The sequence below is a fragment of the Lingula anatina genome, chromosome 1, assembly GCF_051362555.1.
Source record: "Lingula anatina isolate TDL-2025a chromosome 1, LinAna3.0, whole genome shotgun sequence".
Lineage (NCBI taxonomy): Eukaryota > Metazoa > Brachiopoda > Lingulata > Lingulida > Lingulidae > Lingula > Lingula anatina.
In genome coordinates, this window is record NC_141767.1 from 31,419,655 (window position 1) to 31,436,038 (window position 16,384).

Below are 16,384 nucleotides of genomic sequence, written 5' to 3' on the forward strand. Positions count from 1 at the left end.
CATAATAATTTTATCACCTTTTAAGACATATTATCATATTTGATAATGTAGTCAATGCAATGTATTGACAGTAGCTCAATTATTTAACTGTGTCACATCGCGGATAAATATACTGTACAACTAGGTCAACTTATTTTCTAAGCTCGTGTGTCAACGCTCCAATCCATAGTATATAACAGTCATATAAGATTAAATGGCAGGTCGGATACCAAGTGGTTTCATCAAAAGTGCCTTACATAATGGCGTTGGAAGATATGTTAATCAGTGCCAAAGAATAACTCTAAAATTTTGTAAGGAGCACGGTGACAGCAGAGGCATGAGGTAAATCCATAATTAATATCAGCACATTAATTAGTGCTTGTAAATAATATTTAATTTACCAAGTTTGTTTGAAAAGTTATGTCATTATATTCATACCTGTGATTTTCACCTTTTAGAATGTAATATTTCACTATTACTGACTCACTGATTAGCACTGAGACATTAATATATGTCAGTCACAGAAAGAAGTACTGTAGTTAACAGCAAAGATATCAGTAGTGTCTAATGTACCTTGTACAAGTTGTAGTGATTTGCAGAATAAATGGAGTAATACATTTAAAATTAAAAAAGAATATTGGCTTGCCACAATGTGAAATGAAGTTTCACATAATGTCAGTGCTTGAATACAATATACGCTGTATAATATTATGAACAGCTTGTATATAATATTATTACCCCAGTATATATTACTGTTGCTAAATGCTAACCTAATATAGTCTCAAATAATGTTGGAAATCCAAGGTTTTTACTTGTTTTACTTCAGAATCAGACAACTGTGTCTGTTATGTTTTGTGTAAGACAAATTTTAGCTTGCATGTCTACAGTTATACATAAAGCTTAAATTGCTTTTTTAAATATACTGTACAAATGTCTCACTTGTCTGGAAGTTGCTGGCCAGGGGTAAAGAGTCAAGGTTAATTCCTTAGACAGGAAAGTGGATAGGAATCAAGAAATGTCTTTTAAAGTCATATCACTAGCTGCACTCCTAGATCAATGATTATGGTGATCTAAACATGTGTCTATGGTGACATACTTTTTCAAACAAGCAACCGATTGAATGTATTTTGATCTCCACATAATCCTTATTTCAGGGACTTCATAGAACAAGAGCTATTAGATTTTACTAGGAGTAACCCTGGAGTGGTGATGTACCTGCAACCAAGGCGACACAGGAAACCTGTTATAGTAGCAGAGTATTGTAAGTTTGGAATAAAAAGAATTTTTGAATTTTTAATGTTTATATTACTTGGCTCTAGCTATAAAGTCTCTCTCTCTCTCTCACACATTGATCTCTCTCTCTCTCTCTCTCTCTCTCATTGATAAAGGTTATTACTGTTCTCCTGTTACTTGTAAAATAAGTGTTCTACATACTTTGTTTTTCAGTAAATGGATACAAAGAAAACCTATATGTGCCCAACTACCCTAAAGATGAGATCTGCAAATGGGTGGAGCATTTGCGCTGCAAGCAAGGAATGACCCCTATGAGACTTAGAAAATACCAGCACACAGACAATCCTAGTATTCAGGGTATATGGAATCCATTTACCAATAAAGATCCCTCAGCAAATGTTACCACATATCCAAATCCTAATGTACGAGTCAGTGCACCAGAATCTGCCACAGATAGATTACTTAAATTAGCGCAAGAACTGAGGGAAAAAGACAACTGATATTTAACACTCTGCATGTTGACTACATTTTAGAAGGGAATGCCTGTGTAGGTGAAACTGTGGCCTGCTGAACTTGGTGTAAAGCCTGTCCGCACAGCAGAAATATTCCTGGATGTTGATAAAATAATATGGATGCAAAAAACACAGTTTCAGTGTCTAGTTGCAACAATATTACGGGTGTTCCCAGGTTGGATACAAAACGTTTGTACCCAATTTTTCAGTTAGCTCATAAGGCTATTCTTGAAAATGATTTGTGATTTTGTTAATGGCATTTCAGTGTGGTGCTTTTTCCAATGCTGACAAAAGTAGGTTAGCTTTGAACCCATATCTAATATACTTATTTTATTTTTATTTTTAAGTAAGGTGCATTTCCAACCTGCTTTATTTCAGTAAAAACGAGACTTCATATTCAAGAAAATGTATATAAATAAAAGCAAAGAAACTAAATGATGTGTGTTTTGCCAGACATTTAATGCTGTGAAGATTTGTATTGTTAATCCATTTATAATTATCCAGAAACTGGGGGATTTTCCTTCTCCGTTTTCAAGATAGAAACGCAAAGCTGCTCAAAAACCAATCAGATATTTATAAAGGCATACTATCTGCCTTTAAAAGTGCTCATTTATATTTTCTTAGTCAACGTATTTTGAAAGGCTACTTATATTTCCAAATTCTGACAACAAAAACGATAAAACATGGCATAGAAGTACCTGTTATTGACGCTTGCTTCGGAATTTACAGGATGACATGGGGGGGGGGGGGGTATGACTGGCCAGTCATATAGAATTAATTAATTCGAAATGGTATAAAAAACGAATCCAAGTGCAGGGACGGGTAGAACAACGTTTAGTGACTATGAAAGAAAATTGCCTTTTTTCGAAGAAAACGTTTTGGCGGGAAAATCCCAGACAGGATGCCTTTACCCGTTTTATAAACATTAAAAGTAAGATAAGACGCGAGTTGTATCGGAGTCGGGTACATTCGGTTTTCTAACGTGAAGTTTTGTTACAATCCAGTGGAGTTTGGTACAGTGATACTGGTGACATAAGGCATGCCCCGTCGTGTTAGACACGTGGACCAACGACCATTCCCTTTGGTGTCAGTGTGACTGATGTACTGGCGCGCCTATACACGATACAGAGTTTACATTGATAAATTACTAGTAATCATCAAAGTTTTGACGGCCACTGACGCAAATTGAGCACTGAAAGAGAAAACTCCCAAACATAATCAGGGTTAATCTCACTCCAAAGGAATCCAGCAATTTGTTTTGTCACTTTTAACCAATCCGTTTATATTGGTTGACTAACACTGACGAGCTCATAACTAAAACCTGTGGAAAACGAGTGTCGGAGAATAGTTTTACGTTAGGAGTTTATTGAATTCAGCAGTCGTCGTCTTTACTTTTTGGGACCGTCCTTTGCTTTAAAAAACATAATTAGACAAAGTCTAGTGACAAGAATAAGGTTCCAGGGCCCAGAGTTCGCGCAGAAGACAGGATAAAGCACATCAGCAGCAACGATGAACAGAGCAAAGAATTTTTTTGCTGGATATATACTTTGTGTATTAGTTGTGTATTGTGGGTCAAGAGTAGTGGATGTGAATCAAGAAAAGTCACCAAAAGGTACTGATATTTTAAAACTTAAATAACATTATTAGTACTGAATTGAATAAAAGGCGCTCGTAGATTTCCAGCCTTTCATTAATACCTTTTACACCATTTTTTCTAACTTCAGGAGCGACTTTCATTAAGGCTGTCTTTTTAATTATCGAGCTGATAAGATTAGGCTCCTATGCCAACAAAAACCTCCAGGACTTAGTCTTATCGAAACAAGACATGTTAACTGCTATATTTTAGATACTTATATGGAGAGACGATCTATTCAAATAATTAGCAACGTGTCTTGCGCCGAGCTGACCCGTAAATATGCCACTCAAAATCTGACCGACGATGAGTTGATGGAGGTTTTAAAACAGAAAGGGGGCGAATATTTGACTGAGTATATGGCTAAGACCACTGAAGAAGCAAAGCTGATGTTCAGGCCGTTGAATAAGCCACATCGACCTAAGGTACGTCTATGGTTGTGTCAGGTCGTATCCCGTAGTTGTGGTGTCCTGTTTTAGATACCGAGGTGTGTTGATTTCTGTCCTCGGGCCTCATTACATGGATGGACAGCCGGTGACATTAATGATGCTTCATGCACTATGATTTCATTCTTGTCCAAAGGATTGGTCTGGCCGGTGCGGATGTCATTACTGGACATTTGATAGACCCAAAAGACCTGTTATAGAAACATTTTTGACAGTGACAAAGGCGAAAAGTAAATTTGGCCATTAAATCATCTAAATTATTCAATGCGTTACCAAACTCCAATGCTACTGGTGAATCACACGCGTACAACGCAAAACAGACAGCAGTGAATATCTTTTACAGAGAAAAATAAAATATAACTGTATAATGCACAATTTTTGGTAACCCTATTACTAAAATAAGTAGAATTTAAGAAGACACATTGATTATGAAAATCTTAAAACGTAAACATATTTGAAAATGAAATATGACAATAAGCTGCTAATATTGGCATACTTTTTCACTTGTTAGCCCGGGAAACAGCCACCCAATCCTCCGCCAGGCCAGTTGACGCCCCCACCACCGCGGACTGACCATGGACCGTATGCGCCAGGCATAAAACCAGAGTCAAGTTATTTAGCAGCAAACGACTTGATAAAAATCTTTCGACAATTTGCAAAAATCCAGAGAAAGTGCGGCATGACGGTTGCCAAGGTCCCTGAAAATATAATTTTGTCTGGTGAGACTTACGGTCGAAAGAAGCGTCAGAGCAATTCTGGCAGTGGTAGGTTGAATGGTCATAGCAAAGCTATTTACTCGACTGACAGACGTTAGAACGTATAAATAAACAGAATAAATTACGTACAATAACATTTGGTAAGATGCGTAGTAAGTTTGAACTGTATGTTCGACATCTTTATGCATTTAAGGACTCCATGACGAGCCCGGTTATCAAGACAAGAGGCGATGTTGGGAGACGGGGTGAAGTGGGCAATATTGTTACGCTTTTTTTGAAATTACATACTTGTCCATCATGGGAAGTAAGAGATGATATTTCATAATGAAGAGTGAAAAAAAGCACAAAAAGTTAATTATTCCATAAAAATTCCAGTGACAACGAATGGTTCGTGTGTATACAGAGGTACCAGTGATGACGGTTATTTACAAATGTGCACTACTTGCTCTACAACTACAACATTGTCGGACTCCTACTTTCCACGAGTGCTCAACGAAGTTTCCTGTGGAGATAGTTCGTCGTCTACCAGCTCTTCGGCTAACGATAATGGCTGCTTGTTCGTATCTGGAACAGGTAATGTGGGGCAGTTGTGTTAGTTGAGATTGTGCTGTGTTACCTTGTTACTTTTCAATGCAGTTGTTTAATAATATGACCGATGGCCAGACCCGCATTTTACTATAAATATAACATTAATGACATTAATGTGTAGTGCTTCTGATAGATTTAATTGTTTAATAGATTAAATAATGCATCGATAGATGACCATTATGCAAAGCCAGCAGAGAGGGTTTGGTCCGTTTATAGAAATTATATTCATTCCAGATATGTGCTTTGGTCTAATTTCGTCTGTCTGTAACAAGTATAGCAAAGTAATAAACAAACATGGGGAGTCAGTGTCCTAAAAAAGAACACCAAACTTTCTTATGGCTTAGGTCCCTATTTATTCGACAATGAAATGCGGGATTAATTTATCTCCTTCCTTTGGCCTATTAGGCTATTACGGACAGAGCTTTGACGTTTTATCAGAAAATTTTCTTCTTTTATCAAATGTGGTCAGTTAGCGTTTGGAATTTGAAACATTTCAGCAAACGGCCAGTGTAGGCAGCAGTACATATACGTGAACATGTTGCGCAAGACGGGCAAGTGTAGCTTGGTCACCAACTCTGACGGCAATGCAATGGCAGTAGACGAGTGGGAGCTGTACACGCAGCCAATTCACGTCTCCTGTGAATGCATGGTGGATGAAAGATCGTTCTTATCTAACTTCGTTACCACATAGTCATAGAGTACAAAACTTTATTAACCCACTGATTGCTGCGTTTCAGTGAATTTGAGGTTAATTTTCAATATATTTTTCACTTTTGAAACTAGTTTTGTGCACTGTTTTGTCCAAAGCCTGTGTAAAATACAATTATCAGATTTCGATTTATATGTGAACTAAGATTTATCTCCTAATTCTTCTATGAAGCACCCAAGTCTCAAAGTACCTGGTTTAATAGGCATAACTAAATCGCTGAAATTGCTTAATACTGTGATTCTGTCTTTATATTTTGCTCAATTTACGAGTGCTTCTTGCATGTGCTCTTATTTCACAAGTTCTCAGTTGTTCAAACAAATCTTCAAGAATGTTAAAATAAAAGTTGCCACCCTTTTTGATCAAATGTATTTTGTAACTGCAATAATATTATATGCAATAAAATGATAATAATCTATACTGACATTTATGTTGAAAACTGAACTGTTTCCGCTCGAAAATAAGACAAAAAATTTCAAATATAGTTTCGAAAATGCCAAGCAAAATCTACTTTTCTGATTTGGTCGTGGCAATTAATTGTAGAAAAGTAGCGGAATTGTAGTAAACAGCATGCGTCACAGATATCATTTTAGATTAAATGTCTAAGTTTGTTTAAACACTTGCCACTGAAACACAATTTATACTTGATATAAACTTCAGAAAATAATTAAATTGGCAACGTTTGCTTAGAAGGAGAGAAAACAATACAAACAATATTTATGTTTACTGTTTAATCAATATTGTCGATATTACTCACAAGAAACTGAGTTAACATAAAATTGCAATAATAGCACCTGAGTTGCACAGAACAGATTGTCAGTATTTTCATGTACCAGTGCCACTGTACTTAGAGCACTAAACCTTTGTACAATGTACAATCATAATAAATAAATTAATTACAATTAAATCATTACATGATTATGTACAGATATATATATAAATTAATTGCTTTAATGTTCAGAAAACATTTGTCATCCTGAATGCATACAGTAACCTAGGTTGCGTCCATTATTGCCATGAACATAAAACATAACCAACATCAAAAATAACCGAAAAATGCTAAATATATATTAGTGTGGTCAATCGAAAAACGCAACAATGATACATCCATGAAAATAAATTACTTGACAATTAACAAAATCCATAAACAAAAACAAGAACTCCTACTCTAATCTATGTGGCATCGATAAATTACCAAAACAGATATTTGTAATTAGTTGTAAATAAAAGAATGAATTCTTTCCTCAATTTATGTGACAATTTTTGATCTCAACAGATCAAGACAAAGTTTTCTCAATTAGCATGACACAGGTATAACACCGACATAAATTTTTGAAACAATAAAATCTACGCACAAAAACCACACCTGCCTCATAGTCGATCAAATAATCACTTAATTACAAGGATGATGACACGCAGATTAAGCTGTGCATAATCAAACCTTATGTCAACTTGGAGACATTAATGGCTGGAAAGTTCCAAAAAAATGTGCATGTCCATCTGGAGTCAAAACGGGACTGACTGGGGAACCAACATCACCGAAAGAAAAGTCAAATTTGGGCAAACGATTAGCACAACTACTGTTTAAAAATCCAAGTGGAGAAACAGTAGAAGTTGCAATCTTTGACGATGGAAGACCTGGGTAACTGCAAACAATCTGTTTGTTGAATTCTTCTAACTGCGACATGAAGTTGAGATTCGGTGCTATCACGTTTCGACGGGTTTTCACGTGATTGTAGGCCTCGTCCAAAGAGCACTTTTTAAACTGCATCACGTACGCGATGCAGATCGTGGCGGATCGGCTAACACCTGCATGGCAATGGACTAATACTTTTCCGGAAGCTGACCTCACTGAATCTGAAAAATATACAATATATTCTGTAGCAAACAACTTAACTGCTCACTATGAATAGTAACATATCGTCACCAGTCATTCTAAAATGCTGGCACTAGAGAATAACAACTCGTGTAAACACGATGAATCACCTATGGAATTTACTTATTTGTCACAAAATTAAATTTCCTCCAAACAGAAATGGCGTGTTTATACTGTACTTGTTGACACGTGCCATACAACTGGAATCAATCTACTAGTTTCGAAAACGTGTGTAACCTTGTAGTGTTAATAAAGGGGTTTACTGAAGCGTTTCTGCAAAATTAGATGTCAAGGGGAACTCGTGCCGTTTGGGAACCGGTAATAGGTGGCGCGAGTCAGTCTGTAAAACCTGCGGCGGCCAATTTGTCTCCGCGCAGTAGTTCGCCTTATTATCTCATTAGCAGGCAGGTACGTCTCCAATCAAGGTACAAAAACAAGATAACTACCCCTATAACTGCGCAAGATCAAATTAATGTACATCCGACTGCCATTAATTTCCGTGTGATAAGGAAGGGTTACAAAACACCGGAAACGACCAAAATCGGCTAAAATAGTGAGTGTTCTTTTTCAATAAAATCGAAGATCTGTAGCAGGAAAGGGGAATATTAAACGAAATGGACCGAAAAGGTCACGAGAAGTAAGACTAAATGGACTTCCTGCTCTTTCATTAAAAAAGGTAAACAAGGGGTTTATTGGAGCTTTGAATAAGTATTTGTGGTCATCACAAGTAATATTTTGCCTCATGTCCTGTACACCGATATGACCGAGGGGAAATTGCTCTATCGTGGTACAAAAACTGGTGTTGTTACGAAGGTAAATGCCACACATAATGGAGATGCTTTAATCTCATATGCGGTTTACAGGATGTGTTGCTTATTTCGCTCATAATTAAGTACAGAGATGCACGCCTATCCCCTCTTCAAAAGCAAGTAATTGATAGAACCGACTGACGCTCTTCATTAACCGCAAACGCCTCGCAGAGAGATGCGCCGCTAGTTCAAGGTGGTAACATATTTCTAAGGGACCTCCACAGTCAACAAATTTCGTTTTCCTGTTTACTCAAAGTTTGAGCCAGTTGCGCTAAATGCCAAATTAAACGAGCTGAATGCCAAATGGGCACAGGTACACCCGACTTACCTATGAAATTTATTGCATCCTGAAACCACTTCCCAATCTCTGAAAAGCTGTCGTCGGCGACTGGTATGGTTTTGTACAGAAAGCTCTCCGGGAAATGGTTCTGGCAACTGTTGGATACGTTGAGCAGGGCCGTTATCCCCGCAGCACGCAGTTTCGACTTCTGAGAAGCATGAACTGAACTGCCCAGATATAGCCAGGGTAATATCTCCACTGCTTCTCCCTGAACACGTAGAAAGTAAAAAGTCTGCATTCAAACAAATACATCTTCACATTTTTACCCGCAATTTTGATCAATATTTATAGAATACCTACTCCCGCTTCAAATTCAAGTTTAACAAACTGCTGTTTTCACCAATTAATGAATGTAATCTATTTAACGAGGAGCTTTATCGCTTTTGAACAACTTCTGTTAACCATAAGTTATCTGATTACAAAAAAAATACAGTTTCATATCTCTAAAACTGATAACTATTTTTCAGTTGATAATTACCCGAAAAAACTCGTCAGTTAATCTAAATTCCTTTCCACAAGATCGGGGGGAATCCAGTGTACTTCCTGATGAAGGAGAACTCGGTTTCACACAAGCTTGAGGATATTGACATGTAAATGCATCGTATCCGCCTGAAATATGAGGAATTATAAGGGTCAATGAAAAGAACTATATATTCCTGATACGGATTTCATATTTCATAAGACAGGATTAACACACACGCGAGCATCGCTTCGAATAATGTCCATGGGGAATGTGAAGATAATGGAGTGCATAAAACTTAGATTTTCGCGAAAACCTTATAAACTAGGCACTCTCCTACTGTATAATCTGCGTTTAGGATAAAAACAAGACCAGTCTCATCAATATTCCCCTTGGTTAATAACATCAAGGGATGGGCAGTTGTGTTCAAGTAGCGTGCAAAGTACCGTCTATTTCACATGTAGGAAAAGTTAGTAGCTTGGTGATACAATGGATGTTTGATAATGCGTCTTTTTTTTTTCACAACAGACCAGCAAACAGGAAAAGCTTCGAACCACAAATGGACGCTGCAAACATGTCACCCTGGCCATGAATGGCGTGGGAAGTGCGCTTCATTAAAAAGGTTATGAAAATTGCATCCATGCTGAATAAAACCTAGATTAACTGATGATGCAGTTTTCATATCCCCCCAAATAATAGTTAGTTTAATATAAGGTTTAGTGTAGCCTATTCTAGTTGAATCAGTTTTTTTTTTTTTTTTTTTTAATTATCCCTATATTGATCTTTATTGAGTAGTACATGTACTTTCCCTGCTTTAGTCTAGACATTATATAATGTATATCAAACTGTATATGGTAATCACTCTGCGGATTACTTCTTGTATTTGAATTTGATCATGCCCGGATGTAGGGCGATAGTCAATAAACTTCTGATTCTGGTTATTTACAGGGGCAAAGATGCAAGTAGGTCAAGAAATGATTTGCCAGCGCAAATGATCGAACAATAAATATTGGTTGTAGAGAAGGGCCACGCTATCCCAACAGATTAGTTATCCTAGATTGTACACGCAAAACATGTGTAGCCACCTTGTACGAAACTCCGAAAAACCCGTCGGTCACTGCTGTAAGCACCATCTGGCGTGAATCTCAGAGTTATCGGATACTTGGAAATCGATTTACAGCTGCAGAGCATAAACACTCAAGAATCAACTGAGATGACGGGTTTTAGCATTTAGGGCAGTTTTTCCAATAAATCACCACCAACATGGAGAGTAAACAGGAAACTGGTTATTATCAGTCCGTCTTCTAAATGAATTACGGCAGGATATTATTGTGTTTGAATTACCTGTCGACGCGCGTTAAGACGGGAACCTGACCTGCCTCCGCCCCCAAAATATCCTTATGTTCGGTAGTTTTTCAAAGTTAGTACAGGTAACTACCAGGCTAGACATTTTTCAATTAGGTGTTGTAACCCCCCCTGTACCTCTGGCGCTATACCATCGTTCTACCGTATTACATAAACGAAACGCCCTTTGTAATGTGCATATATAACGACCTAAGTCTAGTCACTTTTACTGTCTGACAAAAATTTCACAGCACACTGCAAAATGCGAAAATCTTTACCAATATCTGCTCAGTCGAAAATGGACACGAACACTGGTCAATAGGAACGACAGGACCCTGTGCATAGCAGAGGATATTCTAAATTCCGTAAAGTGTACTTAGCATCAAGTAAACGGATAACATAATTATTAGGAAACCGCGATGTTATTCTTTATGAGAGTCACTCATTCCAGAGCGCCCTGGTTGATCGAGCATGAATTCCATACTTCCGATACCACAACACAACTTACGTTTGGTTATCTTATCTTTTCGTAATTTGATATGGCAAAGAATAACCAACCACAGGAAAATGAGAATTTCGAGCCCACAGTATGAAAGCATGCAATCGGATTACATAAACATAATGCATATCAAGATTAGAGTTTTTTAAGTATACAAAAAGGACCACAGTATTATCAATTTATTTTTGGAATTTAAAAAAAACGCTTCTTGAAAATTATCCACTTGCTCGGGAGAGGCAGCGTGATAGTTGACATGCAATTAGCGCCTCTGTCATATTTCCTGCACTCTATTGATGTCGCTCCTTAATTTCCCGGAAATAGGAAATGCATTGTCATAGGCATGATCACACTTGTAACATTATTGTCGGTGGGCTGCAGAAATAGGGATTGCTCAGGGAACGCAGCGGAAGACCAATAAAATATTGGATAATTATATCTATCACAGAATCTATATGTAGTAAATAGGATATTAAATCCTGGGTTCCTCCGAGATTTTCTATTACACAGTCATATGATCAATACGAATAGTGCTCATGTAAATTTCTTCTAAAAAGACCAAATCTTAAAAAATTCACGAGCGTAGTTCTATGACAAAATGCTCTATACCTTCAACTTGATTCGCAATGTATTCGTTCAAGCCTACCGATTTTCCGAATATCAATCCTCATTAAAAGCATCCGACTTCTGTTATAAGAATCTGCCAGAAAATCTATTTGTGGCGACTCCTACGCAAAGCTCGATCGATGCGAACTTCCACTTAAAAGTCGACCTTTCACTTACATTATTCAAATCTGAGAGTCAGCGACACAACTTACTTTCGGATTTGAGATTTTCGGGCTCCTATGGCAACATGATTTTCATCGAAATTTAGATTCTCAACGCTTGGGATATCTTGTAGCAGTTTGTCAACATCATTATGACTTACATGTAAATATAATACAAATTTATACAATATTTAAAGGTATAGTGGCGAATCACCCGTACGAATAACTCCATGAAATATATGTTGGTTGCGTTTTCGTTATTTTCTCCGATTCGTTTTCCACATTTTAACTGTGTTATGAACCCCAAGTGTGATCACGAGTTTCGAATTTCTTCTTTTACTACTTTAGGTCTAAAGTTAGTCTTTAACGTGACGTATTAAAAATATAATTGTATTAAAAATATAATTATATAACTGATCAGACATAGAAATCGCACTTTATTTGACGCAAAAACAATCACTCCCTATAGTATATTATACCATTCCTTTTAAAGCTTTTTTTTCTGCGCTTTTTAATGTTATAAGTGCAGTCTTTATACACTGGAGAAGAACAGTTAATATTAGTATCAGCAACCAAAAGGTTAACTTATCTTGAGAAATCAAATAAACAATAGCTATTTTACCGTTAAAAGCATTAATCTCCGAGCAGCTCTATCTATCAACAAGAACTGAAAAAGATAGATCCATTTCCCAGGGAACGGTATAATTTCATCTTGTGTTTATAAGTAAATGAAAGAGGAAGATATTGATGTTGTTCGGGGACCGGGCACATGTAGAAATAAATAACCTGTTTGTTATTGCAGAGGACAAGTGCAGTGCAAGAAGGGTGCTTCATTTACAAAAAGCCCACAAATATATGTCATTTGTTTGCCTCTACTCGTATTAATTAGCCTCTGGATTTGTTGAGGTTGCGATTACTCGGCTGATAAAGAATCCGAGGTAAACCACTCCATAAATCATATTTCCGTTAGAAGTCATGTCTTATCAAAAATAAAAAGATAATAAAAATAAATAATCAAAATTATAACCTGTGTCTAAATTTTTCACGAGTAAACAGCCCCAAATAAACATTTTGAATCTGTTTTGAAAGACACGTTCTTCATTTATTTTTTCTTCAACGGCCTTGTGCCGTCGTGAAAAGCGTCCCGTGTTACCAAACCAGTGGCAAGATGAATCCATCACAATCACAAAACACATCAATTCCACACATATCAAAATTATACAGCACAACAGATGCGATGACTAAACCTAATCGCATGCAATTCAGTTAATTGTTCTCTTTTGATTCACGATACGGGCACCATCCTAGTTATAAATACATCTCACGATTACGGTTATTCGTCACCACTAATCCCTAGCTCGACAACACGTTAATCAAAGGTCAGACTTAGGGAAAAATCATCAGTCACCTGATATGGACTGATAAGATTAACCTGGACGGGCACCAGACATTGTTTACTTCCGTGGCAGGTATACGTTGGTGTGCCAAATAAATCCCACAATCGCCCAATGTTAGAAAAGCACTTCTTTGAAGGGTCAAATAAGGCTGAGTGTTATAAATAAATCCGACCGTGGTAAAACCCCGGAAACGTGTTTCAAATGGAGAGAAAAGGCGGGATGTAGCCATCATAAGCAGTGAATTGTGATTTTTTTAAAGTGAAATATTAGAAGAGCAGGTATATCGTGATTTTTTTATAGTGAAATATTAAAAGTGGGGTTAATTAAAAATGAAATTGAAATCAAAAGAAAGGATATGATATCCACTCAAACATATAGAGAAATCAGTGTTAACATCAATTTTACTTTAAGTCTCAGATGATAAACGTTAATCCCCAAAAACTTACCAGTTAGATAAAAGACATTATTCCTCAGACGTGCATCTTCTTGCAAGCTTTTGACAACCAAATACAAATTAGAGTCTTTCGTGGCATTTTGAAAATCGTCTGTATTTTGATCATAAATAACCACATTTTTGTAGTCACCCGCCAATAGTTTTTCTCTTGAATTGGCGCAGGTAATGACATTAGCCAAGGGTAAACTTCCACCTGAACGTCTTTTAACAATAGGTGGGCAATTTATATTGTGAGATGTCCGAATATGCCCTTCATTGTACGCTATGAACGGTCTACAGTCAACTAAGATCGTGTCGTTACATCCCCATATTTTCACGAGACCCGTGGCTGTGAGCGACTGCGGCTGGTCGTAGATTTCTAAGTCTGCCATGATAATGCTGTGATAGGCCTAGTCTTTGTCCTTCAAATGTTAAAATCTTAACTCGTGGTCAATAATTATCACAAATAATCGCAAGAAAATGAAGGCCGTGTCAGTCGGAAATGGCACTTCACCGTAGTAAATACAGTCATCGTCTTCTTTTAGCACAGATATTCCCAAACATGGCGCAATATTCTGACTCGTACACACACCGATAAAATCCCATTCACAAAACCACATGAATGGAGGTCAAATAATATAGGCCCTAGCACAGCGCGGACGCCACAGGAAACCGCGAATAGAAAATAGTCCTACTGTCATGGCATAATAATCATTTACTTCATGTTGATGTACTCAAATAAAAACCATGCCCTTGACCAGAGTTATTAATATCTGTAAAAATAACAAGCATTTGTGTCGAGAGCAAACAAATTCAATGACACCACGTCGCATGAATATGAACTGGTTTACTCCCGCCACGATGACGTCACCATCCGGCACGTAAAAATACACATATCTGTTTACAAACGTGTTTGTTAAACATCAAAAGTGAACCCACTAGATTCAAGGTCACTGAAACCTAACAAAACGGAAACGTTCCTGTGAACCCACCCTAAATATCATAGTGGCTTCATTTGCCTCGTATCTTAACACTGCCAAAACTAGTAGAAAACTCGTGCTTTATCCTTGTATATCGAATACTAGGTGCGCGAAACCGATTAATTTCGATTAAAGCAATAACGGACGTTTTATCTGTTTTAGTAATTCAAACATTTATTATTTATAAATTATCTATTTTATCTGTTTGTTTGATTGTTTGTTTGTTAGTGTGTTTATCTCTTTATGTCAATACTTTTTATATTTAGATGCCATGCTAATTATTTTAATTTTAGGCAAGTATGACAGGCCCACTGGTATATGAAGATTGAGGTGGAGGGTTCGATGGATCGTGAAACTGAGCATTGTATAGTCGTATTACTAGCTGATGATACATGAATAAATGATGATACAAATGTCCAGTACTTTAAGCACATGTGTTCATAAATATGTATAAAACTTTATCAACAAGAGTCAGAGGTTTCATGTCATGATTTAACTATTTGGATATACAAATAACACACGAATTCCACTATTCCGCATTAATGCAGAGATGTCCATGGGCCCCTGCAGTGCAGTCACCCTAAAGAGCTCTCTCTCTCTCTTTCTCTCTTAAGACCGGAAGATGAGTGATTATTCTTGGAAATTAGCAAATGTCCAACACTATTTTTTGTATATGCCGCTTCTCACTTCATGGCGTTCTAAACTCAAAAATACCACGTAAATGTACGTTTAAAGATTTCTTCAACTTGAATTAAGGCGATTGAACGGTTAATTGTAGTGTATACAATTAGAAATTCTGCAGACATGGACTCTGAAGATATGGACTTAGAATGTTATATATAGGAATTTTCATTAATGTTTGCATATGTCTTTTGTAATGATATGTTACGTATGGCTTTATCAAGTTAAACTAACAATATCTATTGTTATTTATTCAATTATTTTATCCTCATTCCAATCTTTAAGTTTTGAATTAAAAATAACAACACTATTACTCCTCAGAGGGCCATATGAAACAGCAATAAGCAACATTTGGGTATAATCCATGGTACGTGGCCGTATTCTAAAGGTGCGAAGGTGAGAAAATTGGCACGTTTTCGGAGCGGAAGCGTGTGGGAAAGGTGTGATACCTTATTGCGTTGTATTAAGCTCCTATAACTAGTGAAATTCACAACCAAATTATCTGTTAATGGCGCTATATATGGTCACACAAAATCGGATCACAGTTGCAGGCGCAATTAATAATTTTGTTGAAGATTAATATCGGTCACCCCAAGACTGTCGCTGTTCACCAAATCTGTTTAAAAGATTGAAGTCAACAGTTGTGCTACTCAATATATATTAGAGGCCAGCTTAGTGATAACAATTCCATACCGAAAATTCTCGCTGGAACCACTTCAGAAAAGTGTATAGAACTTGCCAAAGACAATACTGTGAATATTTAGTGAAAATCAGTCTGAGACCCTAGTGGATATTCAAGTGCTAAAGCACTCATAAGAATAAATAGAGTAGGGATTGTTTTTCTTCAACCAACAGCTAGTACTAAAAAAATGTTGCTTACCTCCAATTTTCGATGCTATCTAGAGCACCTTCATCAAGGATTGAGGTTACCCCTGATGAAGATGCTTTAGATAGACCTCTCAATATCGGGCAATAATTTCCATATTAG

General features: G+C 36.9%; 3 protein-coding genes across 5 annotated transcripts; 2 read left to right on the forward strand and 1 right to left on the reverse strand.

Annotated features, from left to right (window-relative positions):
- The first annotated feature begins 109 nt into the window (after window positions 1–109).
- On the forward strand, window positions 110–2,180 carry LOC106180871 (large ribosomal subunit protein mL43). The gene is made up of 3 exons (XM_013565044.2): window positions 110–321; window positions 1,134–1,240; window positions 1,426–2,180. Exons 1-3 carry the CDS (start codon window positions 194–196, stop codon window positions 1,710–1,712), a joined length of 522 nt encoding a protein of 173 aa, XP_013420498.1. The 5' UTR covers window positions 110–193; the 3' UTR covers window positions 1,713–2,180.
- A 341-nt stretch (window positions 2,181–2,521) lies between these two features.
- Window positions 2,522–6,231, forward strand: LOC106180881 (uncharacterized). Of its 3 annotated transcripts, none has more exons than XM_087016749.1 (5): window positions 2,522–3,336; window positions 3,571–3,782; window positions 4,315–4,567; window positions 4,895–5,092; window positions 5,577–5,788. In XM_087016749.1, exons 1-5 carry the CDS (start codon window positions 3,234–3,236, stop codon window positions 5,618–5,620), a joined length of 810 nt encoding a protein of 269 aa, XP_086872875.1. In that variant the 5' UTR covers window positions 2,522–3,233; the 3' UTR covers window positions 5,621–5,788. The 3 variants fall into 3 exon arrangements, with proteins under 3 accessions (XP_086872875.1, XP_086872868.1, XP_013420511.2); XM_087016742.1 differs by having other exon boundaries at window positions 2,526–3,336; window positions 3,449–3,782; window positions 5,605–6,231; XM_013565057.3 differs by having other exon boundaries at window positions 2,529–3,336; window positions 5,605–6,231.
- A 298-nt stretch (window positions 6,232–6,529) lies between these two features.
- On the reverse strand, window positions 6,530–14,724 carry LOC106153745 (dual specificity protein phosphatase 2). The gene is made up of 4 exons (XM_013527832.3): window positions 13,749–14,724; window positions 9,317–9,447; window positions 8,827–9,046; window positions 6,530–7,670 (listed from the first exon to the last, which is right to left on the reverse strand). The coding sequence occupies exons 1-4, from the start codon at window positions 14,125–14,127 to the stop codon at window positions 7,261–7,263; spliced, it is 1,140 nt and encodes a 379-aa protein (XP_013383286.2). The 5' UTR covers window positions 14,128–14,724; the 3' UTR covers window positions 6,530–7,260.
- Between the last annotated feature and the right edge of the window lie 1,660 nt (window positions 14,725–16,384).

What these genes read in the sequence shown, in the direction of transcription:
- LOC106180881 (XM_013565057.3), top strand. Translation starts at nt 3,234, where the DNA reads ATGAACAGAGCAAAGAATTTTTTTGCTGGATATATACTTTGTGTATTA. An exon ending in ATAAGCCACATCGACCTAAG is followed by an intron (nt 3,783 to 4,314) that starts GTACGTCTATGG and finishes TTCACTTGTTAG; the next exon opens with CCCGGGAAACAGCCACCCAA. An exon ending in CTTGTTCGTATCTGGAACAG is followed by an intron (nt 5,093 to 5,604) that starts GTAATGTGGGGC and finishes GAAACATTTCAG; the next exon opens with CAAACGGCCAGTGTAGGCAG.
- LOC106153745 (XM_013527832.3), bottom strand. Translation starts at nt 14,127, where the DNA reads ATGGCAGACTTAGAAATCTACGACCAGCCGCAGTCGCTCACAGCCACG. An exon ending in TAATGTCTTTTATCTAACTG is followed by an intron (nt 9,448 to 13,748) that starts GTAAGTTTTTGG and finishes CTCATATTTCAG; the next exon opens with GCGGATACGATGCATTTACA. An exon ending in GGATGCAATAAATTTCATAG is followed by an intron (nt 7,671 to 8,826) that starts GTAAGTCGGGTG and finishes TATATTTTTCAG; the next exon opens with ATTCAGTGAGGTCAGCTTCC.
- LOC106180871 (XM_013565044.2), top strand. Translation starts at nt 194, where the DNA reads ATGGCAGGTCGGATACCAAGTGGTTTCATCAAAAGTGCCTTACATAAT. An exon ending in GGTGACAGCAGAGGCATGAG is followed by an intron (nt 322 to 1,133) that starts GTAAATCCATAA and finishes TCCTTATTTCAG; the next exon opens with GGACTTCATAGAACAAGAGC. An exon ending in TGTTATAGTAGCAGAGTATT is followed by an intron (nt 1,241 to 1,425) that starts GTAAGTTTGGAA and finishes TTTGTTTTTCAG; the next exon opens with TAAATGGATACAAAGAAAAC.